Here is a 26,643-nt window from a genome sequence, read left to right as displayed (position 1 = left end):
GAAAATAGATTGTTTATTCTTTTTAGTCAGGTGGTAGGAAAATTTCCCACACCACTTAAAGAGGGCTCGCTATCAACTATGGTAATAGTAATTAGCATAGGAAAACCTAGTGTAAACATGAAAAACGGTTATGAACTATGAGTCAAATTTTATGAATAAGGGGCACTGATGGTGTTTTGTTTATTTATACATCTGACTTTGGGGCAGGCAGCCTGGGGTCAGCTGGGATAGGCTCCAGCACCCCCTGATAAAAATGACTGAATAATGGAAGACATAAATCACCTTCAAATAGTAAAATAATACAAAGCATTCTTTTTATTGCAAAAACACACCAGTAGATTACAGAAGTAAATGGATTTTTTAGAGCAATTTACAAAGGAACCTTCTGAAAACAGTGAAATAAAAACAAAGACGAAAAAACTATCTAAAAGTTGATCAAGGTGAAATCTGGAGAGCCTAAACCTACACAATAAAATATTCACAGAAAGCAGTCGGAGCCCAAAAGTATTAATCCATTGCCAATCCTCGTCGTGCGAACAATAAATTGGCCTTCTTGGCTTGCCTCTCTTCTGCTTGTTTGAGCAGTCGTTCCTCCCTGAGAAACAAAGTTCATACATTTAAACGCATTTAGACTTTGAATGTATTGGTCGATGGTCAATGGCGGATGCTTTGACACTCACCTGGTTTGCACTCGGTGCTGTTTGTAGTTTTGTTTGCGGGATTCGACAAGCGAAGTCTTCGTGACGGGTTTTTCGTCGCCCAATGGCTTCAGCTTGCCTAGCGACGCAAACGGACGCCGTTGGATGTGGTTAGCGTATGGGCTACGTGCCGTCCAATGCTAAGTTGGTCTTACCTGTGTGAGGCTTGTAGGTGAGAGGGCGGGCCAGGCTGGCCTTTAGGTCGAAAACAGCTTTCTTTTGGGTTCCCGGGGTGGCGCTGGTGTTGCCGGTGAACACAAATGCTGCTTTTTGGATTGGGGCAAATAAACAAAGTTGGCTGTTAGAGTAGGTTCACCTTGATTAACTGAACTAATGTCGAATACTTATCTCGACTACTCGCCTATATCTAATTAGCCTTAATTAGCCTATTTTACCCAACTATAAGAGAGGTCTTGGTCACTTGACTGTCACATACTTTTATTTTAGCAAGTGTTAGACATATTTAGGCAAGAGAATTTAATGTAAGGTTTAACTTCCAAGTGACAAAAGTTTGCTGAACATACCTGAAGGAGTGATGGCCGATTTCCTTCCCTGGGGCGTGGCTCTACAGGGCGTGCTGGTGGCCAAAGCCAGGGAAAAGTTGGCGGGGGTCTTTGTCAATGACCTCTTGTGTTCGTTGCCCAGTGTCGCCTCAGAGAACCTACATGGATGGAAAATTCAGTCATAAAAAGGCCAAAAATAGAAAGAAAAAGGTCTTATCGTCAAAATATTAGGAGGTTTAAATCTTAATGCTACGATAATTTATGTTTCCCTTTAATCAGGACTCACCGGATGTTGATCCTCCTCGTGGAAATCACGTTGGGTTTGAACACGACATCTTTGCCTTTGTCGGCCATCTTGTTTTGGGACTGGACCTCGTTCTTTTTCCTGTGTGGCGCCGGGCTGAACAAGGACACACGAGCGGTCTTCGCCACCTGAGTCGCGGGACCACAAGGAACGTCATTTAGGCCCCGCCCCATTCGGTCGACACCTTGTGGACGAGGATGGTACTTTGGTCTCTTGAACAGGTGCCATCTTCTTGATGTTCTTCCTCTGCAGGTAGTCGTCAATGGACTCCATCTTGTCAAAATGGGCGTTGTGGAGTTTTTGGAAGTCTGAGATAATGAAGATAATGTTCTCATTGGGTCATGCTTTTTTTGGGGAGGGAAATGAGATCTTACTTGGAGTGACAGCTTTCAGAGCAGTCCTTTTCTCCCTTGTTCGGGAGATTTTACACGGTTTGGCCACTAGGGGCACTTTTCCTACAAAAGAGAGAGAGTTGCCAAACGTTAAAAACACAATTTTGTGGTGGGTTAAGAGAATTTTAAGATTCTCTGAGCCTTTTTCCACTAGTAGCATTTACAAAAATGACGCATAATAATTCAAATATTTTATAAACAAAGGTCAAATGTTAAATACAAGCAATTCAATCAAGTTATTATAACAATATCACGTTTCTTCTGACCTGCTTCATCCACATTTGAAGATTGGATGAGAATCACGTTCTCTTCATTCGTCTCAGTCTCAGCTTTAGTAGACACCCGTCTTTTTTTGTGGGTTTGGACCAGAGGAACCATTTCATCGACCACCTTTAGAAGAGAAACATTCAATCTGGCACAGAATTCCCAGATTTGATCTGAGATTATAAATGAGCATCCTTCACCTCATCGTGGATTTTGACATCAGATTGTGATCTTTTATTTTGGCGTTTCACTTTGCCTCGCCGTGTACTAACAAACGCAGTCTTGACCGAAACCTCGTTTGTATCTTCTGGTTTCATCTCGGCGGGGGTGTCGGACTCCATCTCTTCAACCTGGTTAAAAAAAAATTGGGGAAAATTAACCCTAACCCTATTGTTGTTGACAAAAATAGAAGTTCACCTTGTCTGTGTCAGTGTCCTTTTGTTGTTCATAAACCTTTTTGATGGCATTTAGTAACCTGGGAGCCTATTTGGACACATTTGAAGCAGTTAGATGATTACTTTGCAATAACAAATACACATTTGTATGGAAGCATGTTGCATTCACTTTAAAAATCCCCCAAAAAGCCCTGAACATTTAGTTTTGTTTTTCATAATTCATAATTTATTAAAACCTTTGCGAAATATTTTTTTAATTGTTTTTTTAAATTATTTTTACAGTAGTTGTTATTCTATTATTATGAATTTATTTTGAGGGTTGTTTTTCAAATTATATATTTTTTCTGCTGGCAGACAAAGAAAAAAACAACGTTTAATATAAATTAATCAGAAATTGAGAATAAATCATTTGAAAAAAAAACGGTTAAAGTGAATGCAATACGCTTCCGTACGTTTGCACGTTCAGTGTTTAGGAAATCAATCCAATTATAACGACGATCGGTTACTTACCTTCATATTAGCCTTCAAATTTAGCTGCTTGGCTAATTTGCGCAGATCCGCGTAGTTTAGAGAATCCAAATCCATTTTTTATTTGTCTGATGAAAAACGTGCGATTAAGCTAAGCAGATTTCTCCAAACGAGCAACTCTTGATGGTTTAGCACCGAGGATTCAAATATGGACACAAAGCTCATGATTGGCCAATGAGCAGAGAGGAAGCGCTCTCGTCACGCATTTAATAGATGTCGAAAAGGGCGAGGGACGGCGCAAGAAACAGGCGTCCATCTTGTGTCGGTTTCACTGAAACTCTCTTACTTTGCTAAATTTCCGACGGATTTGTCAACTGTTTGGCTTATTACAATGGTTCCAATTAATACATGAATATTCTATATAATAATTTAAATAACTCAAAAGATACACGTCTGAACTCTGAACAGTATATTAATACTCTGGGCGGTAGCTTTTTGACGTAATCACTGTGCGCCTCAAAGTAGTCGCGCAGTTTAAGAAGAATTGACCGTGCGGCTACATTTAGCGCACTCACCCGATAGATAGTTGGGGGTCTTTAAATACGCCCCCAGAAATGTGCGCCTAGGTGTCGGCGCCGAATTATTCGTGCTAGCGGAGCTGACCTACATTTATATAAAAGGTGATACCGAACCAAGTGCCTCACCAAAGTTTAGGTAAGCTTTTTTGGACGAAATTAACCCGGGCTAAACAAGGAGGGCTAACAGGTGTAGCATACTAGCTTGGGCTTCGCTTTGTTTGTTCGGCTACTTTTTAATTTTTTTTTTGAACTCGACTCAAGTTTTATAGCCACTTTTTTTTATTCGAACAGCCGTAATTTTAATTATCTACATAGTATGCTGTCATTCTAAGTTCTTTTATAAATTTGTGGAATGTTTTGGTGTTTTGTCCCACCGGCTTGTCGGCTTCCCTTTTGATCTTGCGCCGACGCAAATGTGAACAAAAGTTTCCATTTAATGGATTATGGTAGTAATTACTGGCTGTTTAAGCAGTTTTGTTAAATGTTGAAATCCTCGCGTGGTATAAAAGTGAGCCAAGAAGAATGGTAGACGTGTTTCCATGTAACTAAATAGCGGCATTGCGACATGTTACTTCATCCCTTTGGTAAACACTTTCGGGATTTGTGTGTTTATGGAACACACACGTGTGAGTGTGTGCGTGCGAATGTATTTGTGTGTGTGTATGTGCAATTTGTTGGCTGTGTCTCGTTGAAATGCAATGACACACCATTGCAAAAGTATAGGTCAACAGAATTATTGACCTTATTTGGGTAGAAACCAGAGGCAATACAATATGTAAAAAGGAGAAAAAAAATATGAATCGTGAATGTAACAATTCATTCCTAGGTCTCTATCTAATCCTAACAATTCCTAAAATCCTATTTTATTTGGTGTAAAATTAAAACTAGCCTTTAGTAAACAATCATTTTATTTGAAATGATTTTAAAAAAATCATATTTCTCATTGGAAAAATATGTCAAATGTGTGCATGCAAAACTAATCCTGCAATTTCTTGCATCCCATAGTGGTTTTCCAAGAAGATGGAGGCTCTGCACCCGCACTGCCTGAAATGCATCAACCGCAGGTGCATGGTGCGGCCGGAGGCGGGGCGTTCCTGCGACCTCATGGGCTGCCCGCGCGTCTGCGGCGCCGTCTTCCACGCTTGCAAGTTGGCCGAGCACCGCCTGCTGTGCCCGTACGAGCGCCTGCCGTGCCTCAATAGCGGCTTCGGCTGCCCCTTCTTCGTGGCGCGGGCCAAGATGGCGCAGCACCTGGAGACCTGCCCCGCCAGCATCGTCTGCTGCACCATGGAATGGAACCGCTGGCCCGTCAGCTACGCCGACCGCAAGTCCTACGAGAACCTGAGCAGGGATTTTGACCAGGTGGAGCAGCTGGACATGGCCCTGGCACTGCAGGTGAGTTTTTTGCTTCCGGAAAATTCCAGCTCCTAAGTAGGTGGACCAAGCTGGATTTGAACCCAGTTCCCTCCACTGCGAGGCCAAAATGCTAACCACTTATCCACTGGGTCGCCGACTGGCGTTAACATGAGTTGCATATATTTACAGTCGTCCCTCAATTTCACTAATGGTGAATTAATTTCTTCGCAATTTCACAAAATATTTTTTTTTACTAATGATAATATTTTTTTTCATAAAAAGTCATTAATTTATCAAAATACATTTCAATCTGCAGGACCAGCGCATGCTCCTGGAGTCCCTCAAGGTCACCACCACCGTGTCCGAGGACGACAAGATGGCTGAGGCGCCCGTCGCCGAGGGCGCCAACGGGACGGTGGAAATGGAGGATGAGCCGTACAACGACCCGGCGGAAACCGTCCTCCTCGCCCGCTCCGGTGCCTCCGTCGCCCCGAACGGCGAGTCGGGCGGAGCGGGGTGCAACGTGGACATGCGCGAGAGCGACTCGGACTCGGAGTGCGAGCTGGGGGCTGTGGGAGGTGCTCGCCGGGGAGGCGATGCTCCCAACTGGCCCGTGGAGAACCAGGATTTCGTGGAGTTGTTATTGGACGACAGGGAAGACGCCGCCGAAGCGGCACAGCCCGCCTGGGCCCCACCGCCTCTGGACCGCGTGGAACCGGCCCCGCCGCCGCCACCCGTGCCGTTCCTCTTCTCGGACCAGGTGAGGAACAACTTCTTGCACCAGCTCCCCACCGAGCTCAGGTACCGCTGCCTTGAGCGTAAGCTCCAGAACGCGGCCGCCCCCCGCGCCATCGGCACTCTGGCCTTCCACGGCGACCTGTTCCGGGCCAAGACGGAAGACAAGGCGGTGGACACGTCCGACCTGGAGGTCCCCGACGACCCGGCGGGCCTGCACGGGATCGACTTGATCACGGCCGCTCTGCTCTTCTGCCTGGGCGACTCGCCGGGCGGACGCGGCATCTCGGACGGGCGCTTTGTGGACGGCTACCGCGTGGACTTTGGCACGCAGACCTTCTCCTTCCCCTCGGCCATCTTGGCCACCGACACCATGGTGGGCGACGTGGCCTCGGCGTCGGCGTGCGACCACGCCAGCCCGCAATTGTCCAACCCCAGCCCCTTCCACACGCTACGCCTGGACTTGGTGCTGGAGTGCGTGGCACGCTACCAAACCAAGCAGCGCTCCATGTTCACCTTCGTGTGCGGACAGCTGTTCCGCCGTGACGAATTCTCCTCGCACTTCAAGAACGTGCACGGCGACATCCACGCCGGACTTAACGGATGGATGGAGCAGCGCTGCCCGTTGGCGTACTACGGATGCGCCTACTCGCAGCGCCGCTTCTGCCCCTCCGTACAGGGCTTCCGCGTGGTCCACGACCGCCACCTGGGCTCCTTCGGCGTGCAGCCGGGGGCTCACGATAGGCCGCCCAGGAGCGCCCGCCCGTGGCCGGCTCACGAGCGTGACCGGCTCAGCGGACTGCCCCACGAGGTGCTGCAGCACGTGGCCGGATTCCTGGATGGTTTCAGCCTCTGCCAGTTGTCCAGGACATCGCGCACTATGAGGGACGTTTGCGCCAGCCTCCTCCAGATGCGCGGCATGGTCGTCCTGCTGTGGGAGAAGACGCGGCGGGAGGACGGCTCGCCGTCCTGGCAGATCACCGACAAGGTCCGTCTCTGGTGGGCCGAACCATTTTAGATAGAATATTTATATTCTGGGCCACACAAAAGGATGCGGCGGACCAGATTTGGCCCGCGTGCCGCCACTTTGACACCTGTGGTCCATGTCTCTGAAATAATCTCCCGTCCATTTCCCCGCAGGTGTGGCGCTTCAGCACGGCTTTCGGCACAGTGAACGAGTGGAAGTTCGCCAACATCACCAGCATGGCCGACCACCTGAAGACGTGCAAGTTCAACACAGTGTCGCGACGGGAGGACGCCGTCCCCCTACCTTGCATGTGCTTCACCCGTGAGCTGACCAAGGAGGGGCGCTGTTTACGCTCTGTGCTCAAACCGGTGGCTTGACTCCGCCCCCTCTACCACGGAAAACCACTTGGAGAATTCCTCCAGTATCCTTCTCATCCCGCTTAACCCTTTCATTGCCATTGTAGCACGCTAGTCTGACTAGTTAAGGTTCATGTATGAGTAAAACAAACCATTCTCATCTTTTTTTTTGCTACTTCTGCTTATTAGCAACTGAAATATCATCACTCCATCTCTTGTCATAATATTACCCAGCCTACAAATTTGATTAAACCACATCCTGGATTAGCCTAGCGCTCAAATTTATTTCCTTTTTTGTCACTTCCCATTTCAAAAGCATCTTTATTCGTTTTTGTGGTCATTTTTGACGCTAACAGGTTTTCTGACCACTGTGACCTTTGACCTCATTCAAAATATAATGCCTGTTAGCATACAGGTGGAGCTGGATGGCTAGGATATGGGATTAATACTCTCAGGGCATTCCATACTCCAATGTTTACAGTAAAGTATCCTGAACTTTAACCCCTAAAAAAACAAGCACAATCACGCCACTGTTGTGTTAAAACTCTGATTTTTATTTTTGATAGCAAACAAAAGTCCGTAATCATCGCGGTTAGCAAAATATTCGAGGTCGCTTGAAAATGTTGAAGACGTTAGCTTCCATCTTATTGCGCGGGTACGCTAAGCTAAATGTAGCGGTTGATTAAAAACGAGTCAATGTAAACGTCTTTTGAAATGGTTAACCCCAGAGGAGGAAGGTTAAATTGCACCCGCAGGCACGGGGGGCATCCAATAATAACAAAACTAGACGTTAATTTGTAGCACGGGAAAATGGCGGAATCAGGACAATTTTTTTTATGAAGATTTCGGGATCTTCCATTTTTTTGCTTTCAAGAAGCTGTTTTGTTAAGTTGAGGGATTTCATTAAAATACATAATGAAATAAATATACTGCTAATTTTTCTATGATGAAAAAGATGGTAAAAATGGTTATGTGGCTGGAGTTTAGAAAAATGTTGCTGTTTTGATGTGTTTTGTGGCTTTTTGGGGACAAAAAAAATCTAAATTGATTGGACGTGGATTGCAGTCAATGGAACTCAAATGTGAGCCATCACAATCAGTTTTCCTGATTTAAGGTTGCTATGAAATGAAATAAATCCTAAAAAAATTGGATTGAGCATATTTTAGGTCATGAATGATATGGGAGTTACAAAAATATGTTGTATTTTTAGTCAGGAATTTCTGAAATGTGTTGGTCAAAAACTAGTGTTACATGTGAAATCTTGCTCATTTAAATATGAATGATTTGTTGCCCCCTTTGGTCTAAAAATGACATTTCATAATCTCACTTTTACGTCTTACGTGACTTTTGTAACTGAAGCAAACGAGCAAATGGTTAACGAGGCCTCGTTAATTAAATATAGCGTTGCAGTGTTGACGTGAACTGATTTATTCTATGTCTATTTCTCAGACATAGTTTTTGGAGTGACATTTTTTTAAAGACGTTTTGTATCTCAAAATATCAGAATGGAGTGAGTTTTTCATGTTGTTGTTTAAAAAACTCTTTCTGGTACTCTGAAAGCTGTCTCTGTAACATTTAGTATTTTTATTTTTGTGAATGATGGATTTGCACATGACGCATGTACTGTAAAATTTTGAGTTTGTGTTATTATGCATGGATTTTTTGACTTGTTTTGTTGTCTGTCGCTGTCGGATGGAACTTTTGTGTCTCTAAAATGACTCATTTTTAGGAAGTGGGCAAAATGGGGCATTGTTATTGCTAATAAGTTTAGTTTAAGTGCATATATATAATTAAACATCTTTGAGCAGACGATCTATTGATAGTGTTGAGTTCTCAGGCACAGTGCATGTACCTCCATTTTGTTTTCAAAAAGTTCAAACCTCCATTTTGTGTTTATTTGCACTGTTTTCTCACAGTTTTCAAGCCTTTGTATTTCACTCCAGCTGTGATGTGTTCACCCAGGAGGACAGTTTTCAAGTGTTTTAATAAGAAAAATAAAGACGCTTCACAGATTATGACAGCTTCATTTAAGGGTGGGGGAAAAGTTTAAATTAGAAAATGCCATTTCAGGACGAATGGGGAGGATTTGTATTAGTCCCCTTTCTGTACATTTTTGGTCTCTTCCGAGATGTTCCATTTTCATTATTGGCGGGAGGGGTGTTAGGGTGATAAAATAAAACGTTATTCTTGGTAACTGTTGTTATTCGGTTACTTACTTTTAATTTGGGGGAATTATTTGGTAGTATTGCGTTGATATAAATAAGAAAGCAGACATTAAATGCAATAATTCGTATAAAAAATATGCAAATGCTGGGCTAAATGTCCCCTTCGAGATTTTGCAATTAGGTTCCATCCAGTGGCGCCAGTTGCAGAAGAAGAACTATGTTGTCTTTTAGCCTACGAGCGTTTTTAATTCTGGTAAGTTACTTTTTCGATATTGACCTTTAAATGAACATACTAAACGGTAATACAAGCCATATTTCGAAGTTTAATGACAGTCAATAAAGTTTTTTGCTATCGGAGGCGGGGAAAAGGCGGCTAATGCACCTGCGTCATCAGTTAGCATCAAAAATTAGCATGCGAGCTACGCCGAAATACTAATGAATACAATTGTCGTTGTTGTAAACTTTTAACAACTCACTTTTTTTCTGGAATATTTTCCAACTTCAACTCATTAGCCGAGTTGCTTTATAACGTTATTTTTCTTCCTTTAAGCCCCCAAATGAATGGAACAAATCAACCCTCACAACTGTCCAATGACGTAATCGACGACGTCAGACGTCCAATTCCCGTGGACCCTTCGAATAAGTTTTGACTTCTGGGCTTCAGTGGCAGCAAGGGAAACAACAGCAAAATATCTTTTTACAAGGGTTCTCCTTCTTGTACCGGACAGCCTGCCGTACATGGTCCCCGGCGGCCACCACGTAGTCCCGAGCTCCTCCTACGTGGTCCTCAATGTCCTCCACCATGCAGCCTTGCTCCTCAGCCAACAGCGCCACCTGGAAAAAGAGCTCTTGCACATCCCGTATGCGGCCCTCCAACTGCAGAAGTTCCCTGCGGCGGCTCTCAATCTCGCTAAGCGCCGAGCGAGCGCCCGCCACGCTCAGCGAGCCATCCCCCGCAAAGACATCCCATTTTCCCGTCTCCATCATCTCCTCAATTTGACCCCGTGTCACCTCCCTGCCCACAATGGCCACCTGTCGCTGGATACGCGCAGTGCAGTTCTCCCGCTGCTCCATCTCGGCGCGGTTGTACGCCGTCATAGCCCGCCGGAAGCTCCCCGTTAGGGCGGCTAGCTGGCAACGTGCCACCCGGGCCACCGTGGAAGCATCGCCATGCGCCCGGGACAGATCCCGGCTCAACTCGCTTAACTTCTCCAGCCGGGCCAAGAGGGCCTCGCCGCGGGCCTTGATGGAGCGCCCGAGAGCGTTGGCGTCTCGCTTGATGCTGCTGAAGCGCCGCACCGATGTGAGGAAGCGACTGCTCTGTTTTCCCAAGCGTTTGACGTCCGCCGTGAGGAGCAGGATCTCCTTTCTGGTGGCCTGGACCTCGGCGTGGATGCGTTCCATCTCCTCCTCGCCGGCGAAAAGCAGCACGGGCGAAGTGGTCTCATCCAGGAGTTCCGGCGCCTTGGCGGAGAGGCCACGGAGCTCGCTTAGTCTGTCAATCATCTAAACGCAAGGTACGATCATGTGTAAGTTATTATTATCCTCATTTCTGATCCATTTGAACCCTTTTAGTGCAAAACCATTTAAAACAAATATTTGAAGGATTTTGAAATAAGCTCACATACTGTATTTACGGCAGTCATGTGCTATAAACATTTCTATACGCTGTTTGTCACATTTCGAGTAACAGCTGTAAAGGAAACTGACGTCTTAGTTGATGACCTAAATCCAAATGAGAACTTAAACTTATTCACAAAAATTTCCCAGCTTTAAAAACAATATTTTTGTACATTTTAATGAGTTTGGTAAAAAAAAAATTTATATTTACGGCCTCATTTTATGATGACGGAACTGAGGTTTCTGTATCGGCAGGTCAAAATCAGGTGATATGCAATAATTTATAATGATGACTTCATTTCATAACATTTTTTTTCAAAAATCTGTATTAATGCGATTAAAATTACCTTATTCTTTTTCGAGGGCAGGCAGTTACTTGGTGCTGGTTTCCTCTTTTGCTCGATTCCGTTATACACCAACACGTTTCAACATGTGCGCACTACAAAAAAAGATGCGGAAGATGTGCTGGGTCTATTTTTAGCATCGTTTTTTTTCTTTTTTTAATACTTGTGTAGCCTTAGTACGCCGTTCTACAAACAACTAGTATCGCTAAAATTATAACGAGATGCATTATTGAAAAAAATAGCATTTTTGTTATGAAGAAAAGCAAAAAAAAAAGTTGGCGTCGAATAAGTTGAAAGTGTATTCTATTCATGGCCAGCAGACGGAGACAAACCTTCCAAAAATATTCACATGCAATGTGGCAAATGTGTTTATTATCCAATGATGATATCTCAATGTAGAAATATAAGACCTTGACAAGCCATTTATATTTTAATTTCTCATGATTTCCCCTCTCTTTAGGTCTTCTTTTTTTCTCTCAACGGCTGATCTTGTAGACCAGATCGCCCACCTGCATGACGCCCGTCTTTTCCACGCTCAGCAGCTGTCCAAACAGCGGCGCCGAGTTGTAGATGTGCTTCTCATTGGGCTTGCATTGACGGTAACTGCATGACCAGGACACAAAATGGCTTCAAACGTGAGTCATTTTCAATTATTACTATAATATATTTTTAATCAGCTGCTTTTTTATTCCTTACATAAAGTTGTGTGACACATAAAATAATTAACTACTAATATTGTAGATCATAACCACTAAATATGATGTGAATACTGATATGATATATAATGTTACTTTGTAAGCGTAGGTGGTGAATTAGAACAATTAAAAATGTATTTCCATTGTAAAGTCCTATGTTAGGTGTTTTATTTTTCATTTGTATTTTGTTATTTTATATGAAAAAAAATAATTTGGAGTGCCCAGTAGTTGACTTTCATAGATTCCAATTTTGACCAATCACATACAAGCTAGTGGAGGTATTGACAACCATGGGCGACTCAATTCATTTTGTACCTTTTGAGAGTTTCAAGGGGCTCTTTTCTGTTGATAATTCCAGTTTCAGGATCTACCGTGGTGAAAATGCACCTGAAAAAGGACAAATAAATGCTAATTAGCTCACTAAAAAGACTTTAGGTCATTTAAACACATTTTTTACAGTACCAAAAGGGTGGCCATTTTGGGGTGTCCATTAAACCAGCCATTTGTAGTATTTAAGTTGCGTTTTCATCAAACTAAAATGGCGACTTACCTCCCGCATGACATCACCCGCCGCAGACGCACGTTGCCAATCTGGACCTGCTCCCACGAATCCTACGCTCGTGCCGGAAGAAAAAAAAAAGAAAAAAAAGCATCTTGCTGGTTGAGTCGTTTGGTATAATTAGTTCTCTGCCTGTGTAGTGCAGAAGGACTTTTTTTCTTTTCTATTTCGGACAGAAGGCGACTCGTCATACTTCGGCAAACGCCTCGCAGTCGCCGATGACGACGTTGGGCCGGAAGCGTTCCACCGTCAAGTCGGCGTCCACTTTGCGGCTCAGGTCCTTGACGGACGCTTCGGATAGTAGCATGACCGGCCCGCAGTCGGGGTACGCCACTTCCTAAGGGGGGGTGCAGAAGGCTTGCCTCAATTAAGATCAACATTAAAAAGGGGGTGTTTAAAGCAGAAAATGACCTCTTTTTGAGCAAACAGACTTTCCAAGTCCGCTGGTCTCCTGCCTCTCATGTGGGCTTCAAAGCGCACCAGGCGATAGACGGTCTCCGTCCGCAGGTAGCGGACAAACCAATCGGACGCTAGCTCGCCGCAGTCCCGCCCCTGAATGTCGGCGCCGAATACTCTGGGTCAAGAAAAGCAAAACAAACGTAGAAAGCGGCGAAAAAGACATTGTTTTAAACCATCGTTCGCTAACCTGCAGTCCAGGATGGCGTTAGCGGGCTGCTCAATGGGGAAACGTAGCTCGGCCATTTCGGGTCCGTTCAGGCACGCCTCCCCGTCCTCGCACGTTAAAGACACCAGGACCAGACGTGGCTCCTGGCGTCCGGTCACCATGTGGCCGTCTTCGGTCACCAGCATCCAATGGCTGCGATTTAAGCACAATGAAGCTAATTAGCATCTGTCAAATGGATGTCAACAAAGAAACTGCTAAGTTTTGGCTCCGCCCACTTTTTTGACATGGATAATGAAACAAAGTCATTCTTGTCAGTGATATAAGGACGAAAAAAATCTTGATGGTAATATAGCATCAAAAAAAGTTAGGCAGAAGTTTATCAGATGTAGTAGTTAGTACATTAGTCCATTATTTATTGTTATTTGACTGTGCACTTTTGACAATATGACAATAAAAGCATTCAATTCATTTTTATTTACCCACTTTGACCAAATTTTGTCGTGATTTCCCCCGCCCCCTTGCGTCCAGTTTCTGAGTCGATGACGTATACTCACCGGTCTTCCATGTCCCCCCACTTGAGCCCCTTTTTGAGGCACTCGGCAAGCGGCACCGACGCCGCTTTGCCGGACTTGAGCGGGTGGACGAGTAGCTGCACTACGACACCCACGCGCTCACGAGTCTCCGTCTTCCGCCAGCATTTATATCCGACCCCCAGAGCGAGCAGCACGGCGGCCAAACCGCCGACCAGAACGTTTGTCAACTTGTTGTCGTTGCACAAGCCTTTAATTGCATGCCAGATCTCCATTTTAGACGCTCGTTCGGACTTGAGAACTTCCGTGGGGCAATAACAATGCGACGTTCACGTGACTCTTGGTTTTGTCGCAATTCCACCGTCGCGCCGGTTGGTCATGCTGCGTTCAAGGACGCAAACAGCCTTCTGCGTAGGTGGTGCCTTAAAGTGGGAATTTTCATGTGCAACTTTTTTCTCCACGCGCGTTTATTATTTTCGAGATTTCTTCTTTCACTATTTGCAACGACAACTATTTTTCTTTGCTAAAACAACATTTCGTTTCCTATAATTAAAATTAAATAATTTGTAAAACGTTAATCAGTTTTCTCTCTATATTAAACTTATGTTTCCATTTATTAGTCTTTAGTATATACTTAGTGCAACTGAGAGCATCCTATTCTTCTGAATTAAAAATAATTATAAAACTACCTTGATCTAAAATAATAATAACAATAAATAACAAAACCCCTATTTTGGTTTATTTGAACTAGCCCCACCTACAGTTCAAACATTTTCTCCATTATCATAACCTCCAAAATACCCAATTTGCTTACGTAAATACCTTTTGCAACTGTCTTCCCCATGAAAGTCACCCATTCTAGTTGTTGACTTCCCTTTAAACCTTCCATATACAACATTTTCTTTTCATATTTAACCACAAAGCATGAATGATAACCACACTTTTTTTCTTGACACCATTTTCATCTTTGGTAAAGAAACACAGCCATTACTAATATGGCAGCAGGCTTTATTCATCAAAATAAATGACTATTAATCTCACTAACGCCTCACAATTGCTAAAAAAATAACTTTATGAGCCCACACTTGACTTGTGACACTCATTTTTTTGTTGCAGATTCCGACACAGTTCTGGAAAAGGAAGCATCATATATGGTGGAAGCTACAAAGAAGAAGAAGCACCGGACATGGTCAAAAACAAAAGTCATCCCAGGAATCAGGACCACCAGGTACATTTTAAAAGATTTGGCCTTTTTTTTTTCTTTCTTCCGTTTGACGCAACCCGGCGGCTGACATTCTCGGGGGGACTATTTTTGGTGTCTGACATAGTCGGCTTGACTGCCAAAGCGCAAACAACAGATGCTCCGTCGGCGGGGGTTCGATACGGCCACCATTCGGCCCCACGGGTGCTCCGTCTGTCCGCGGTCTAACGGACGAAGGCGCTAGCGCCGACAGGGTCCGCTTGACCGGACGTTTGGTCGCCGGTCAAATGTACTTAGATATTAAACTCTGTCATGAATATAGTTTTGAGAGCTGGTTTCAACAGTAAACTCACGGTCTGGGATTAGGAGATGGTAAATGAACTATTTTGACAGACTATCTTTAGCTTTGCTCTGCTGTGGCAGATGGGAGGAGCTTTGCCATGTTAGCACAAAGGATAATTATCAAGCTGTCAATCACAGACTGACATCAACTCCAATTGACTTCCATTAGCAAACTTCAATTTTACTGCAAATAAAATAGGAACTGGTCAATACTATAGTATTTCCAATCCATTTGAACGTCTATCGACGTCAATAAGCGCATTTATTGGTGGTCGGACGTTTGGTCCCCGGATGTTTGGTCGCCTGTCAAATGGTGACAGAAAGTTTACTGTTGAAACCAGCTCTAAAAATTATATTCATAAGAGAGAGTTTAATATCTAAGTACATTTGACCGGCGACCAAAAGAACGGAGATCAAACGTCCAGTCACAATTTTTTTTTTTCCCCCACAAACTAAACTCTCTAAGACCCTCTTTAAACTCAAGACAGAAACACCAATGACCCAACGATTCAGCCATCAAGTATATATATTTTTTAGCACCACGAATTGAAACCTAACCCCGAAAACGCCGCTAATTTCCAACGTAGCTTCGCCGCTACACCGAGCCACGTCTCCAAAAATTCCTCAACGATGACAAAAAGTCCAATCTCTTCCCCGAGCGTCGACGCGGCGTGCAGACGCAACCCGTAGACGCCGTCTCGGCGTAGCGCGTCCCGTCTCTGGGCAAGTACGCTTCTTGAAGGGCAGAGCTTTCCCTCGACTCCTCCTGGCTACGATACCACAGGCACGAGCAGACGGTCTGGAAGTGGAGAACTTCCGTGTAGACATCTTTCGCTTTCGGCGTGACGACAGCGGGCGGCGGTAGAAGCGCCGTCAAGGACGCTGGCTCGCCAACGCCCCCTGCAGGTGTCCCCTGCTTCAGGGCGTCACGGCGCTCGTCCTCGGCGTTCATGGTGAGGAAACGCAACACCACCAAGTTGAGAAAAGCGCCGATGACGGTCAAACCGGTCAAGATGTAGACGAAACAGAACGCCACGTAGCGTGGTTCCTTCTGTAAGGCGTCACGCCGCTGCAACGCCACGTAGTCGCCAAAACCGATGGTGGTCAGCGTGATGAAGCAGTAGTAGAAGGCGTGTAGGAAGCTCCAGCCTTCACTGTGCGAGAAGAAGGCCGCCCCCACGCAAAGGGTGCCGGCGCAGGATAGGAAACCCACCGCTACCATGTTAGCCATGGACACCTCGGAGCGGTGAGGGGACAGGCACTTCTTGGCTCGGTGCAGTAGGTGGCGCACCAAGGTGTTGATGCGCTCGCCCAGGCTCTGGAACATGACCAGGGTGAGAGGGATGCCCAGTAGGGCGTAGAACATGCAGAAGATTTTGCCAGAGTCTGTGCTGGGGGCAGCGTGGCCGTAACCTGCCACAACAAAAATATATTCAAATTATATATATATTCCAAAATAAGACGTAAAAAATGTAAATTCAATAATTTACCATATTTTGTTTTATTTGTTGCTAAAAAATGATGATGTCTATGAATTAAATTCAAGAGAGAGAAAATATAGTCATACCTCCACTTACAAATGCCTCTAAGTACAAAAGTTTCAAGTTACAATTTTTTTATATACAAATGAGTGACTCCAGATACATACAAAATTCAAGTTACAAAAAAATGAATGCATTTCAATGTGTTATTTTATTTTGAAAATATCATAATTTTGTACGTTAAGTTGAAATGAGCTACATTTCACATCGCTGGCGTCCAATCGGATTGGACGTCTATTCCCATCATTATTATTATTTTTTTTTAAACTTCCCTGTCCCCTTTTTTGCCTTTCAGACCACACAAATGCACTTACCGATGGTGGTGATGACAGTGAGGGCGAAATAGAAAGATCCGGCGAATCGCCACTGCACCCCCGCCTTGTGCGCTCGCAGCTGACCGACCACCTGCTCCACTTCCTCGAAGTCATCCCGGCTCAGGTTGAACTTGCGCATGACCTCCTGCCGTCGCCCCTCCAGCCGCCGCTTGTGTCCGCGCTCCTCGCGGGACTCCAGCGTCTGGAACACGGCGGCGCCCACTACCAGGTAAGTCAGGGTACTGACGATCAGCACCAGGGTCCGGGCGTTTTGACGCTTCATGGCCAAGGGGTGGGAGGGGGTGGCGTCCGGGGGTAGCCCCTTCGCCGCCACCGCCAAAGCGGACCTCGTTCTCCTCCTCCTTCTTCGCCGTCGCCGCCGCCGGACTGACTGTCGCCGTCCAAAACAGACGGCGGGCAACCCCGCGCTAAAAGAGGAAGAGGAGGAGGAGGAGGAAGAAGATAGTGTCTTCTTCAAAGCATGACAAATATTGAGCGTGCAGGTTGAATAAATGACAAATAGGCAAACTGTACTGTCAATATTGAAGTTACACAAATAAAATAAAAATAATCATCTTCCAAAAAAATAACCCTAAATTGGTAACTTGGAATATATACATTAACAACATATACATATGTAGTCACGTTTGATTTGAATGTAATAAGATTCTTTATTTAACCAGCGCTTGATAAAATTGCCTCCGTCACTTTAAACTTGAATTTTACTTGTTACAAAACAACTTGAGGAAGGAAGGAAGGAAGGATGCCATTGGCCAACGGTCATCGCAAAAATAAAATAAACGCCCGCACCAAGACACGGTGCGGTCGCGAGTGGTGTTTCTGAGCCAGTGCTTTCATTCTTTTTTTTTCCCATTACAGGGCCTCGAACTCGTCGATCCGCTGCTTGGTGTTGCCCATGCGGATCTGCCGCAGCGTCTTGTACTTGTCTCGTCCCACGCGGACGTTTTCGGCGTGCAGCAGGTCGCTGGCCGTCTTCTTGCTTTGGTCGCGGGATTCCTCCAGCTCTGAGCTCAATGCCTGCGGAGGTCAAAGGTCAGTGGCCACACAATTTGGGGTTTAAAAAAAATTGGACACTCCTACAACCCCAATGACCTTAATTTGGAATCTCTTAACTTTTGACAAACAACAAAGTCTGCTTTAAGACGATTTGGATGCCAATGATCAGTACATTTTTAAATTTGAAATTAATTGGATGTCTGTCACAGCCAATGGCAGTAAAGAACAAAATGGCGGCAGAGTAAATCAAGATTTATGGCTTTTTGGCTAAAATTGGTTAGTGACGCGGTGGTGAAGTGGTTCACTTTTTTAAGGCTCGCAGTTCTGAGGTCGAGGGTTCGAACCCCAGAAAATTTTTGCGTCATTTACATGAGGGTTTTTTTCGGGGTTTCCTCACTCGTCGCCAAAAAGGTGCACGCTAGGCTAATTGGATGCTAACTTGTTGGTTCTTAGCTATGATTGGTTGGTTTGGCGAAGGCTAACCTTGAGTTTGGCACGCAGGCGCTCGTCCTTCTGGGCCTCAGTGAGCCGGTCCTCCTCCAGCCGGTGGTCGTTGATGCCCTGCGAGTGCAGCTCGGCGCTGTAGGTGCTATTCTCCTCGCTGTGCTCGTGGTCGCTCTCGCTGTCCGAGGAGGACGACGACGAGGCGGCCGGAGGGGCGGCCGGAATGGCCACCGGGATGGCCAGCAGCGGGGCGCTGGTGGCCGAGCGCAGCTCCTCCTGCGTCCTAGCCAGATTCTCCTCCACTTCTTTAGCCTGGGTGGGGCGAGACGACATGGTTAGATGACACTTTGGGGAAATTTTAATCAAAAAAAAATCTAAATAATATGGCTAAAATGGTCCGAAATCAAGTTGACGTTCAAATGCTATTTGTTAGCCTAGCGCATCACCTTGCAGTGCCACGTGTCGGCCTCCTCTTCCTTCATTCTTTTGGCCTCCTCCAGCAACAGGATCTTGGCGCTATACTCTGCCAGCTCCATCGCCTTGACAACGGGGGACAGGGGGGGACACAAGTCATGAAATGTCCTGATATCGGGTTCATTTTAGGCGATAGACAATGGTCAAAGAAGGAAGCTACGTTAGCCTACTTACGGCTACGTACCTTCAATGAATGATCTTAACATTTGTTTTTTTTGTTTTCAGGACTCTTACCAACTGTTCCTGGCTCTTGAGCTGGTCCTCGGCCTGGCGGGCCAGCTCCTCCTTGGCGATGATGGCCTCCATCCTCTCGGCCTCCAGCCGGGCCGCCTCGCTCTCCACTTTCCTGCGTTCCTCCTCCAGCCGCACGGCACGCTCCAGCTGTTCTCGGAGCTCTAAAATGAAATAAGTAAGAATTATTATTTTTTTTTTATGGAAATATTATTATTATTTTTACTGGTTCTCCAATTCCTTCATTTTTTAATTGGTTCGTGGGGGTGCTGGAGCCTGTCCCAGATAACTATAGGCCAAGGGTGTCAGACTCAATTTTGCCGGACCATTTTAGATATAATATTTACTTTTTTTTTTTATAAATGGATTGAAAATCCCTGAATATTCCATTTTTTATAGATCTAAAACGATGTTTATTTTAGCATTTTTTAAACATATTTTTAGATTTAACAAAATTATTTTTGAACTAAAAACATTGATTTAAAAGGGGGAAATTAGGAAATTTAATATATTGTAATATAATATATTAGTCCAAAAAAGGGTCTGTTAGCTTTTTAGCTAACCAAGCCAAAGGCAAAAATGGCCCTCATGTCCAAAAACAAATGTTTTTTTAGCTTTTTAAGCTAGCAAGGCACTGTAGCCCAACTTATGGCTCACCCAGCTCGGCTCTCTTGGTGGTCTCCTCGTACTCGCGCAGCTTGTTCATGAGCTGAAGCTTCTCCCGCTCCATCTGGGCCTTCTCTCGCTCGATGGCCTCTCGCCGCTTCTTCTCGCTCTCCAACTGGTCGCGTTCCCTCTTCTTCTGAAGGCGCTCCTCCTTGGCCTGGGCCTTCATCTGCTGCACCTCGATGGTGTCGGCCTTGCGCCGTCGCATGTACAGCTCGTGGTTGCCCATGCACAGCTGCAGGACGCGCTTGTTGACGCGCAGACGCGGCGCGTAGAACACAAAGTCCTGGGGGGGAAAGGGGGGGCGTGGCTTTAATACCCGGGCGAAGCTCTCCGCCGCTTAGGACTTACCGGGGCCTTCTTGTCAATGGGCTTGATGATGAACTTTTTGTCGTTGAAGGAAATATTCCGGATTTCGCTCCAGGGGAAGCCGATCTTGGGAGTCATCCTGACACAATGGAAAACAATGGCCGTCAGAGTGGCTCACGAGACATATCTGGCTCTTCGGATGGGTGCGTATGGCTCTCTGCTAACTTGTATATGCTAAAATGTATAGTTAGTACCACTGTTGGCATATTTTTCTTTTCATTGGACTCCTTTGATACTCATTGATTACCAACAGAGGGATATTCATTCATTTTCTGAGCTCGCGGGGGTGCCGGAGCCTATCCCAGCCGACTTTGGACACCAGGTGGGGGGAATTGCAGGGCACAAGGAGACAATTATGGTCAAACCCAACTGAAATTTAGCATCCAATTAGCCTAGCTTGCATGTTTTTATTATTATTATTTTTTATGTAGTTGGAAACTGGAGTACCCAGAGAAAACCCACGCAAACCCAGGGAGAACATGCAAACTCCACCCAGGTCGACCTATCTAGACTGGAACCCAGAACCTCAGAACTGCGAGGCCTAAGGAACTCTAATAAAAAAAATCTCCAAATTGTTATGCAGTTCCAAGCCGTTGCGACCAATCGCTGTCCCTTTTTTTGGCAGACTACTATGACATGCACCCATGAGTGCGAGTTCAACAACCTGGCTGAAAAGAATGGGGTCAGCAGAACAAGGTCAACATCCGCAGGTACGATGACACCACCAGTGAAAGAGCGTGTGAAAATATTGCATACACACAAAAATAAATGGACTCTTACTTGTCGTCCTTCCCATAGATGTTGAGGCCCAGCGCGTCGACACCCAACCACAAGTCGGTGGCCTTCTTGTTCTTGATGTCAAAGTAGTTGACCCCGTACATCTCCAGATCCTGGGCAATCTTCAGGTACTCGATAATGGCCTCGGCCCTGTCAATCATGACAAAAATATATGTAATTACATTGTTTTGGATAAGTAAGAGAGTGGCTGCTTAAAAGTATCATTTTCACTACCATGGCTACATTTATGATGAAGGTGTGTTGTTGTTTTGGCATATTGAGCGTGCAGTGGTTTTGACTTTGTGAGAGTGAGTCGGGGGAGGGGAAAGCTGTGGGGAAAGATTTTTGTCCCAAGTTCAGAGCCAGCCAGCCACCACGGACACTTTGAGAGTAACGGGGGATGGGCTCAAGTGCAATACACTAATTGGACTCCTCACATACCAGTTTGGGGAAAGTGTCCACATTATGAGTTGGACTGAAAACCCGCTATACATATATTTTTTGAATAGATATTTTATATATATATATATATACATTTAGATTTATATATATGTATGAATATATGTATACATATATATATATATATATATATATATATATATATATATATATATATATATATATATATATATATATATATATATATATATATATATATATATATATATATATATATATATATATATATATATATATATATATATATATATATATATATATATATATATATATATTCATGTTTTATTTTTTTATTTTATATATATATGTATTTTTATATATTTATATATATATTAAAAAAAAGAAAATATTATATATATATACATATGTATATATATTATATTGTCTTTCTTTCCCAACAGTGAAGGCTCATAGTAAATGGGCTTTTGGTAATTGGTAGGCAACCCTCCCCCTCCAGGTAAAATAGTTTCAAGCGGGGGTGGGGAAAGTGGCCGGCCGAGAGTTCCGATTTTGGTCCCGAGTTCCGAGCGAGCCAGTTTGAGAGTAACGGGGGATGGGCTGAAACGCAAAGTACTTGAGTGCAAGCTACTAATTGGACTGGTCACATACCAGTTTGGTGAAATGATGTCCACATTATGGGTTGCAATGCAAACCCATATATATATTTATATATTTTTTTAATAGATATTTTATATATATCTTTATATACATATATTTTTTAAATGTATTTTTCTTTTTATATTTTTTTATATAATATCTAATAAAAATATTTATCTATAAAAATATATTTTTATAGCTATTATCTATTTTTTTATATTTTTAATTTTTTATAGATATTATATATACATATATATAATAGTCTTTTTTTCCCAACAGTGAAGGCTCATACTAAATGGGCTTTTGGTAATTGGCTGCCAGCCCTCCCCCGCCAGGTAAAATGCTTTCAAGCGGGGGTGGGGAAAGTGGCCGGCCGAGAGTTCCCATTTTGGTCCCAAGTTCCGAGCGAGCCAGTTTGAGAGCAACGGGGGATGGGTTGAAAAGTACTTGAGTGCAAGTCCCTAATTGGACTGGTCACATACCAGTTTGGTGAAAAGATGTCCTCTTTATGGGTTGGAATGCAAACCCATATATATATATTTATATATTTTTTTAATAGATATTTTATGTATATATACATATATATAGATTTGTTTTAATAGATATTTTATATATAGATATATATGAAATATCTATAAAAATATATTTTTTAATAGATATTATATATGAAATATCTATAAAAATATATATTGTCATAGCCATTACATATTTGTTATTTTGTATTTTTTATAGATATTATATATAGACATATATAATAGTCTTTTTTTTCCCAACAGTGAAGGCTCATACTAAATGGGCTTTTGGTAATTGGTAGCCAACCCTCCCCCTCCCAGGTAAAATGCTTTCAAGCGGGGGTGGGGAGAGGCCCGGCCGGCCGGCGGCCGAGAGTTCCCATTTTTGTCCCAAGTTCCGTGCGAGCCAGTTTGAGAGTAACGGGGGATGGGGTTTGGTGAAAAGTTGTCCTCTTTATGAGTTGGAATGCAAACCCATATATGTATATAAATATTTTTTTAAATGATATTTTATGTATATATACATATATATATATATATATATATATATATATATATATATATATATATATATATATATATATATATATATATATATATATATATATATATATATATTTGTTTTAATAGATATTTTATATATAGATAAATATATAAAATATCTACAATTTTTTTTTTATAGATATTATATATTTTTTTTTTACTTTTTAATTATTTATTTTTTATAGATGTTATATATATATAATGTTTTTTTTTCCTCAACAGTGAACAGTCATGTTAAATAGGGCTTTTGGTGATTGATAGCCAGCCCTCCCAGGTAAAATAGTTTCAAGCGGGGGTGGGGAAAGGCCCGGCCGGCCGCCGGCCGAGAGTTCCCATTTTTGTCCCAAGTTGCGAGCGAGCCAGTTTGAGAGTAACGGGGGATGGGGTTGAAACGCAAAGCACCTGAGTGCAATCCACTAATTGCAGTGGTCACATACCAGTTTGCTGAAAAGTTGTCCTCTTTATGGGTTCAAATGAAAAGCCACACTCACAGTGGAATAGTTTAGACACATGAATGAGTACAATAATCCCTGCATTATCACCAATTCACTACTTTGCATTTTTATCCCACTATTAATTATTATTATTATTTTTTTTTTTTAAGTTCATAAAAATATGAAAATCCTTAGTGGAACTGCAAAGCAGAAGCCACTCTCGCTCTCTCAGTAGAGCGCGATTGTTCTTTGTAGTTTTTCCAATTCATAAGTGGCTATTTCCAACTACTACTACGGATTGTTTTGATCACATGACCACGTTTTTTTTTTTTTAAATTGAAAGAATTACATCACTTTTTCTACACCATAATGGACTATTTTTTTGCAGACTAATCTGCATTGTTTTTAACATTTTTGTGTGTGTTTTGTTTTATTACCGCACGAACATAGGTTAATTTTGAGCAAACGTACTTGAGCATGCTTCCATGTTCTTCATGCCAGACCTGGATTTTGTTCTCCCATTGTTCTTTGGACAAGTTATGTTGCTCCAGTACTCTGAAAATATACAAATTTAGCATCAATGGTCATTTCTGAGAGTGTTTTTTTTTATTTTCAGTGCCGTGGACTGACCTCTTGGACATGATCCGCTCCGACGACATGTAGCCGGGCCGATGTACCGACTTGTTGTACTGTCCGTACTTGGCCTGGATGGCGTAGGAGGCCAGGAGCACGGCCGTCTCGGGGGGACAGTAGATCTCCTCGCTCAGGACGTCCTCCTTCACTTGCAGGTAGAAGAGACGGCGCGTCACGTCTTGGATCAGCTCCTCCCCCACGTCCTCCGGGTAGTATTTGGCCCGCAGTTTGAATTGGAGCGGCGTCTCCTTGCGGATGTCCTGGGACATCACCTGAAGGGACAGGTAAGACACACACAAAAATCATCACCCCAAAAAAAAACACAAAAAAATCATGAACGGACGTTTGGTCGCCGGACGTTTGGTCGCCGGTCAAATGTACTTAGATATTGAACAGTACTTAGATTTTAAAAAGTACTTAGATATTGAATAGTACTTAAATATTAAACTCTCTCTCTCTCTCTTAGATATGGAACTCTCTGACTGCCGCCCAGAAATTTTTTTTGGAAAAGCAAAAGAACCTTCTTCTCCATGTTGAGCCATGTGATGAAACCTTTCCCGTCAACAAACTGGAGGCCAAAATACCAAACCTCGCGGAGTCCGATGGTCCTGGCCACCTGAAAACAAAAACATGACAACAAAAGGGAATCCATTGGAGAAATGCCAGAAAAAAAATCATTCAACTTGGTTAAGGTACATTGCAACACAATTCACGTCAATTTTGTCAACATTGGCGGCACTTTTAACGTTCAGATTTTTCTCGGCAGCCCACCTGGTCGAAAAGCTGCTTCCCGGTGGTGTTCGGGTGGAAGGAAAACTCCAACTCGGCATCCACAGTGAGGACACGAACGTTGACCTAAGGAAGAAAGGTTGGTCAACCATATTTTCTAGCAAATAAGCCCTATTTGTCTCTAAAAAAAATGATGATTGAATCAAAGGCACGGCTTATATGCGCATAAATTAAAATTGACATGTACAAAACGCCATAACGCAAGACAATGCTGTCATTTATGTCAAAATAGTGAAAAGATAAACCATTTTACGGCCATTTTAAGGGTGCGGCTTATACACAGAGGCGGCTAATACGTCTACTCATCAGACCATTTTGACCTTGGCAAAAAATATCGACGATTCCGAAGCTAAAAGATGAGAAATAATGTCAATAATTGCCTTTTAAGGCGGATGTGGTTTGCTCATAAACCATAATTGCTCTCTATCTGGCTTAGACTTTGGACCACTGTCGCTAAGCGAAAATAGCACAATGGTCGCTAAGGACACCTGGCGGCATTTGTGTGGGGTTCCTATTTTTAAAAGTCCACAAAAAAATTAAAAGCTTGGCTACAAATCCATTTTTTTTGTTGCTGGCCTTACAAAAAAAGCATTCCAAATAACAAATGGCGAGCGGCTGGATCATGTGACCCCTCCGCCGACCCCCCCTATCGGCTTACGCAATCATTTTATGAACTGGCGCTGAAGCAACAACGCCCCGGTCCGCCATAAAGATAAACGCGATGGAAGTCGGGTTAGAAAAAAATGAAAGCCGTCATCGATTCGGCTTGAAAAAGTTAAGTCTTGCCAGTTAATCATTTGTAAAAAAAAAAATTAAAAAAAATGTCCTGCCTTACAATACATCTCAAAGTGAGATCTTGAAAAATACCAGCTTGCTGACTCATAACTCAACATCACGTTTTCGGCACTGGTGTCAAAGTGGCGGCCCGGGGGCCAAATCTGGTCCGCCGCATCATTTTGTGCGGCCCGAAAAAGTCAACGATGAGTGCCGACTTTCTGTTTTAGGATCAAATTAAAATGAAGAGTATAGATGGATATCAAATTTCCTGATTTTTCCCCTTTTAAACCAATATTGTCATTTTTAAATCATTTTTTCTGTTTTTAGTTCAAAAATCATTTTGTAAAATCTAAAAAATATATTTAAAAAAAGCTCAAATAAACTTTGTTTTAGATCTATAAAAAAAACGGAATATTCAGGGTGTTTAATCTAGTTCTTTTAATCCATTTATTTTAAAAAAAATCTAAATTGGTCCGGACCACGTCAAAGCGGCCCGCGAACCAACCCGAGTTCGACACCCTTGGCGTACGTGGTGGCAAATCAGACCGTGCAAGTTCTACTTTTGGTTAATGAGTACAAAAAAAGCTAATAGGAAACGAACGGCAAACAAAAGAACAAACCGAGCGCAAAAATGCCGGATAAAAAGCTTCCCCGTAACTTACCGTTTTGGGCATTTTAGCGCTCGTGGTCGAGGGTGGTAAAGGGAAGTCAGGTGTTCGCCAGCAGGACTGAGGAAGCGGCGGAGCGTCAGCTTGCTAAAGAGGGCGGAGGGGCTGTGGCGAGTGGGCCGGCCTGTAGAGGGCAGGGCGTGTAGCCTTTGAACCGTCGCCACCGTGACGTCGCGCCGTTGGCTCGGTTGCCATGGCGCAAACTCGGCCACGCGTGACCTTCGATCGGAGTTCCGCCGTGGTTGATGACGAATGCTTCCACCGGGGGGATCACAACGTAACTTTAATAAGCGACACTTTG

At 43.7% G+C, this 26,643-nt stretch overlaps 6 protein-coding genes across 7 annotated transcripts; 1 reads left to right on the top strand and 5 right to left on the bottom strand.

Moving 5' to 3' along the window:
* Nucleotides 1-292: 292 nt before the first annotated feature.
* Nucleotides 293-3,284, bottom strand: nusap1 (nucleolar and spindle associated protein 1). 2 transcript variants are annotated; one of them, XM_077731544.1, is made up of 11 exons: nt 3,067-3,284; nt 2,579-2,644; nt 2,362-2,511; nt 2,164-2,287; nt 1,880-1,960; nt 1,710-1,813; nt 1,488-1,633; nt 1,223-1,359; nt 854-964; nt 681-777; nt 293-595 (listed from the first exon to the last, which is right to left on the bottom strand). In XM_077731544.1, the coding sequence occupies exons 1-11, from the start codon at nt 3,139-3,141 to the stop codon at nt 508-510; spliced, it is 1,179 nt and encodes a 392-aa protein (XP_077587670.1). In that variant the 5' UTR covers nt 3,142-3,284; the 3' UTR covers nt 293-507. The 2 variants fall into 2 exon arrangements, with proteins under 2 accessions (XP_077587670.1, XP_077587671.1); XM_077731545.1 differs by having other exon boundaries at nt 854-961; nt 3,067-3,282.
* Nucleotides 3,285-3,369: 85 nt separating this feature from the next.
* fbxo30a (F-box protein 30a) lies at nt 3,370-9,031 on the top strand. Its single transcript, XM_077731541.1, has 4 exons — nt 3,370-3,738; nt 4,608-4,997; nt 5,275-6,681; nt 6,834-9,031. Exons 2-4 carry the CDS (start codon nt 4,623-4,625, stop codon nt 7,035-7,037), a joined length of 1,986 nt encoding a protein of 661 aa, XP_077587667.1. The 5' UTR covers nt 3,370-3,738; nt 4,608-4,622; the 3' UTR covers nt 7,038-9,031.
* On the bottom strand, nt 7,882-11,251 carry stx11a (syntaxin 11a). The gene is made up of 2 exons (XM_077731550.1): nt 11,149-11,251; nt 7,882-10,687 (listed from the first exon to the last, which is right to left on the bottom strand). Exon 2 carries the CDS (start codon nt 10,685-10,687, stop codon nt 9,842-9,844), a length of 846 nt encoding a protein of 281 aa, XP_077587676.1. The 5' UTR covers nt 11,149-11,251; the 3' UTR covers nt 7,882-9,841.
* A 255-nt stretch (nt 11,252-11,506) lies between these two features.
* On the bottom strand, nt 11,507-13,919 carry marc1 (mitochondrial amidoxime reducing component 1). The gene is made up of 7 exons (XM_077731548.1): nt 13,579-13,919; nt 13,046-13,216; nt 12,811-12,973; nt 12,593-12,736; nt 12,391-12,452; nt 12,156-12,227; nt 11,507-11,748 (listed from the first exon to the last, which is right to left on the bottom strand). The coding sequence occupies exons 1-7, from the start codon at nt 13,827-13,829 to the stop codon at nt 11,622-11,624; spliced, it is 990 nt and encodes a 329-aa protein (XP_077587674.1). The 5' UTR covers nt 13,830-13,919; the 3' UTR covers nt 11,507-11,621.
* Nucleotides 13,920-15,036: 1,117 nt separating this feature from the next.
* Nucleotides 15,037-17,359, bottom strand: kcnk3b (potassium channel, subfamily K, member 3b). Its single transcript, XM_077731546.1, has 2 exons — nt 16,953-17,359; nt 15,037-16,510 (listed from the first exon to the last, which is right to left on the bottom strand). Exons 1-2 carry the CDS (start codon nt 17,233-17,235, stop codon nt 15,693-15,695), a joined length of 1,101 nt encoding a protein of 366 aa, XP_077587672.1. The 5' UTR covers nt 17,236-17,359; the 3' UTR covers nt 15,037-15,692.
* A 239-nt stretch (nt 17,360-17,598) lies between these two features.
* ezra (ezrin a) lies at nt 17,599-26,474 on the bottom strand. The gene is made up of 12 exons (XM_077731542.1): nt 26,337-26,474; nt 24,880-24,963; nt 24,629-24,724; nt 24,106-24,380; nt 23,947-24,030; nt 20,934-21,080; nt 20,136-20,232; nt 19,776-20,070; nt 19,122-19,282; nt 18,860-18,952; nt 18,453-18,725; nt 17,599-17,990 (listed from the first exon to the last, which is right to left on the bottom strand). The coding sequence occupies exons 1-12, from the start codon at nt 26,346-26,348 to the stop codon at nt 17,826-17,828; spliced, it is 1,782 nt and encodes a 593-aa protein (XP_077587668.1). The 5' UTR covers nt 26,349-26,474; the 3' UTR covers nt 17,599-17,825.
* Nucleotides 26,475-26,643: the final 169 nt, after the last annotated feature.

Source organism: Stigmatopora nigra, chromosome 13, assembly GCF_051989575.1.
Source record: "Stigmatopora nigra isolate UIUO_SnigA chromosome 13, RoL_Snig_1.1, whole genome shotgun sequence".
In the NCBI taxonomy this organism is placed as follows: Eukaryota; Metazoa; Chordata; class Actinopteri; order Syngnathiformes; family Syngnathidae; genus Stigmatopora; species Stigmatopora nigra.
Note: the sequence above shows the minus strand (reverse complement) of the source record. Positions and strands in the feature narration are given on the sequence as shown.

Excerpts from the sequence above, each read along its gene's own strand:
- nusap1 (XM_077731544.1), bottom strand. The coding sequence starts at position 3,141 with ATGGATTTGGATTCTCTAAACTACGCGGATCTGCGCAAATTAGCCAAG. Across the intron at positions 2,512-2,578 it reads AGGACACTGACACAGACAAG|GTTGAAGAGATGGAGTCCGA; the intron begins GTGAACTTCTAT and ends TTTTTTAACCAG. Across the intron at positions 965-1,222 it reads ATCGGCCATCACTCCTTCAG|CAGCATTTGTGTTCACCGGC; the intron begins GTATGTTCAGCA and ends CAATCCAAAAAG.
- fbxo30a (XM_077731541.1), top strand. The coding sequence starts at position 4,623 with ATGGAGGCTCTGCACCCGCACTGCCTGAAATGCATCAACCGCAGGTGC. Across the intron at positions 4,998-5,274 it reads ACATGGCCCTGGCACTGCAG|GACCAGCGCATGCTCCTGGA; the intron begins GTGAGTTTTTTG and ends TTCAATCTGCAG. Across the intron at positions 6,682-6,833 it reads CCTGGCAGATCACCGACAAG|GTGTGGCGCTTCAGCACGGC; the intron begins GTCCGTCTCTGG and ends ATTTCCCCGCAG.
- stx11a (XM_077731550.1), bottom strand. The coding sequence starts at position 10,687 with ATGATTGACAGACTAAGCGAGCTCCGTGGCCTCTCCGCCAAGGCGCCG.
- marc1 (XM_077731548.1), bottom strand. The coding sequence starts at position 13,829 with ATGGAGATCTGGCATGCAATTAAAGGCTTGTGCAACGACAACAAGTTG. Across the intron at positions 12,453-12,592 it reads ACTGCGAGGCGTTTGCCGAA|GATTCGTGGGAGCAGGTCCA; the intron begins GTATGACGAGTC and ends GCACGAGCGTAG. Across the intron at positions 12,228-12,390 it reads CGGGTGATGTCATGCGGGAG|GTGCATTTTCACCACGGTAG; the intron begins GTAAGTCGCCAT and ends GTCCTTTTTCAG.
- kcnk3b (XM_077731546.1), bottom strand. The coding sequence starts at position 17,235 with ATGAAGCGTCAAAACGCCCGGACCCTGGTGCTGATCGTCAGTACCCTG. Across the intron at positions 16,511-16,952 it reads CACTGTCATCACCACCATCG|GTTACGGCCACGCTGCCCCC; the intron begins GTAAGTGCATTT and ends TTGTTGTGGCAG.
- ezra (XM_077731542.1), bottom strand. Across the intron at positions 24,031-24,105 it reads GAGCGGATCATGTCCAAGAG|AGTACTGGAGCAACATAACT; the intron begins GTCAGTCCACGG and ends GTATATTTTCAG. Across the intron at positions 17,991-18,452 it reads GCCTGCGTGCCAAACTCAAG|GCATTGAGCTCAGAGCTGGA; the intron begins GTTAGCCTTCGC and ends TGACCTCCGCAG.